Source organism: Oryza glaberrima, chromosome 5, assembly GCF_000147395.1.
Source record: "Oryza glaberrima chromosome 5, OglaRS2, whole genome shotgun sequence".
NCBI classification, from domain to species: domain Eukaryota; kingdom Viridiplantae; phylum Streptophyta; class Magnoliopsida; order Poales; family Poaceae; genus Oryza; species Oryza glaberrima.
In genome coordinates, this window is record NC_068330.1 from 5,907,062 (window position 1) to 5,910,079 (window position 3,018).

The 3,018-nt window shown below is 44.3% G+C and overlaps 1 protein-coding gene across 1 annotated transcript; it reads right to left on the bottom strand.

The window, feature by feature from the left end:
• Window positions 1–1,281: 1,281 nt before the first annotated feature.
• LOC127774884 (E3 ubiquitin-protein ligase EL5-like) lies at window positions 1,282–2,337 on the bottom strand. Its single transcript, XM_052301176.1, has one exon. It carries the CDS (start codon window positions 2,326–2,328, stop codon window positions 1,543–1,545), a length of 786 nt encoding a protein of 261 aa, XP_052157136.1. The 5' UTR covers window positions 2,329–2,337; the 3' UTR covers window positions 1,282–1,542.
• Window positions 2,338–3,018: the final 681 nt, after the last annotated feature.

The window sequence follows — 3,018 nt, forward strand, 5'->3', positions numbered from 1 at the left end:
TTCTAAATTATCCTTTAGAAATCAACGGTGGATATTAATTTATCAAATACTTTTAAGACCAATCTAGTCATCATATTTCTAAGATAAATATTGTAGATGTTATTTATAATCAAAATTTTAAAAGTTTGACAATAGGCTTGTACAAAACGACAAGTATTTATATTACTAAATTCTTACTAAAACTATGTGTCACATTATAAGTACATCTAGAATTCTTATAACTTCCATCTACTTAAATCAAACAGTTGATATCATTGTTTGTAAGAATTTTGTAAAAAATAATTAGTACGTGTAGCAGTACAAATGCATACTTGATGTATATAGAGACCAATGGTGCCCGGTTTTATAGGTACGAGATAGAATTTGAAGCAATATAATACCATGCTTATGGGATCAAAATGTTGCATAAAGCTTAGTTTTACTATATCAAGATTTTTTTTCAATAGCTTATTATTTTCTTATAAATAAGGCAGGGTGTTTCTTAAATGAAGAGATAATAGTTAAGGTAGAATGCCCACTCTCACTGCTTTTGGTTATAGCCTGGCAAAGACCTAACATGTTTTCATTTTTAACAACGACGTCCTAGGGACACCTTATATCTGATTTATATTATGAAAAACAAGAATCAGTATAGAAAAAACCATAAAAATTATAATTAAATTTGATAAAGCCTTCCCCTCTACCGCATTCAGTCGTAACTATGATCACTTTATGTTGTTTCATATCCCCGTTCATCCTATCATTAGTGGAAGAGAGGACAAACAAAAAACCAAGCAAAATCTAGATAGTCCTAATTGCACAGTTATTTTAAAGACCGCAATAGCCGTCCGTCCCAATGATGGAATCCATAAAACCGCTGAAAAAACATCAGCAAGGCCATGCCCCAATCCCAAACTAGATCTACTTCTGTACCGCCATCCATCGACACGCACACAACCCTCAAAAGCCCTTCACCACTGTCGGATGGACCACCCATGAAGAAGAAAGAAAGAGAGAGCTGGAGGGTCGTTATTCCAAAGAACGTCATTTCTCCACTCATGCAACAACGCCATGGACACAAAGCGCATAACACTATCACATCCTCATGAGAGAAACCACCGAGGAAAGATAGTCAGGAAAGCACTATATATAAGATTCACAATCACGGAGAGAAGACGAAAAAATTATCTAGAGGAAAGACCAAGCATGTTGCCACCATTGAAGACATGCAGTTGCCTATGAAATAGGATGTCCCACCACAACACAAATCTTTAAGCGATTGAAAGTTCAAAAATTTCACCATTAGAATACATTATTTGCGTTCAAAAATGTCAGACATTATTTGCGTTCCATTTATTGTTACATAGTACAACCCTATAAATAGTTGTGTAAGCGTCTTGATCTAGACTCATATTTCTCACATCCCTAAAGCTACAACTTACCCCCATAAATAATTGAAGAAAAACAATAATAAAAAAGAGAGAGTAAGCAATTCATGAAAAAAACACAACAATAATTAATTTCTAATAAATCTACACATGTCATATACTACTACAGAATAATCTACTGCTGCGCCTCAAGGTCCCTCTCCCTGCCGTCGTCCACCACTGTCCCCGTCGGCCTCGGCGCCGGTGCCGGTACCGGCGATGTCAATGCCCGCGACGCGCTGCTCTCCGGCAACTTCTCAACGCGCGCCGCACCGACCGGCCTAACAACCACCTCGGCACGGCAGACGGGGCACGTCGAGTGCTCCCTGAGCCACACATCGACGCAGCCCCGGTGGAAGACATGCATGCATCTGGGCAGCCGCCGCGCCGCCTCCCCGTCGGCCATCACGGCGAGGCACACCGTGCACTCCCGTTCCTCTTCCTCCTCCTCTGCTGCCCCCACCGCGCCGCCGCCGCCGCCCTCCTCCCTTTGCTTGTACGCGAACACCGGCAGCGCCGCGATGGCGTCGTCATCCAGCCCGGCCGACCGCTTCTTGGCTGACCCAACCGCCTCATCCGCGGCGCCGTCGTCCCGCCGTGGTCGCGCCGACCTCCACACGAGGTACCACCGGATGATGCAGAGGATGAGCAGGATGGCGAGGAGGGAGCCGAAGCTGATCCCGAGGACGACGACGTACGACGCGGTGGTGCAGCACGCGCGCGCCACGGTGGCAGAAGCATCGCGACGCGTCGTTGTGGCCGAGGCGTGCAGGTAGCCTGGCGAGCTGGCCGACGACGAAAGCGCGAAGCATGCCTGGTCAGCCGGGAGGCAGCCCGTGACGCTCCCGCTCCCACCGTCGCGGCGGGTGCCATTGCTGCCAGAAGGGGCAGCGGCGACCGAGGATGACGATGACGATGGCATGGCGAGAGGTGGGGGTCAATGGGCTGTGGGGTGCATGGGGTGGTGGGAGCTTGCTTTGAAGAGGGGGAGGGGGAGTGGGGGATTGCATGGTTGGTTTGCATGGTGCGGGGAGTGTGGAGTGAGGGAAGTGCGGGGGTGTGGAGTTGACCGCCGCGGCGAACGCATTTGACAATAATAGGTTGGTGGTGGCAATGCCATGTTTGGTTCAAGCAAAGTTCCACACTTTTTCTTTCATTTTCTTTTCCCTTTTTGCTTATAGATTAATAATCATGGAATCAACAAAATTACTTCCATATATAATTATTGTGGTGTTACATGAATTTTATATGGTGATATAGAGCACAATTAAGAAATAGAGAAACAAAAATAAGTGTCTTGCTTGGATGTGATCAAATTGATCCTTGTCGTATCAGTTGTCTTAACTATCTTAGAGAAGATTTTACAGATGTTTTATCTTACCTTTTCCTTTATTTTGGACCCCTTTTACTGAACATTGGTAAAAGGAAGGGTGTAATCTATATTTCGCTCTTTTTTTTCCTCTATTTTACGTAGACATAGATTGACTTAACATATTTATTATTTATAGGATGGCTAATAGCTCCCTGAATTAAAGTCCTTTGGCTCTTCGTTGTATTAAAATCCAAAACATTTTTTGAATTTAAGAAATTAGGATGGTCTACTTTTCAATTA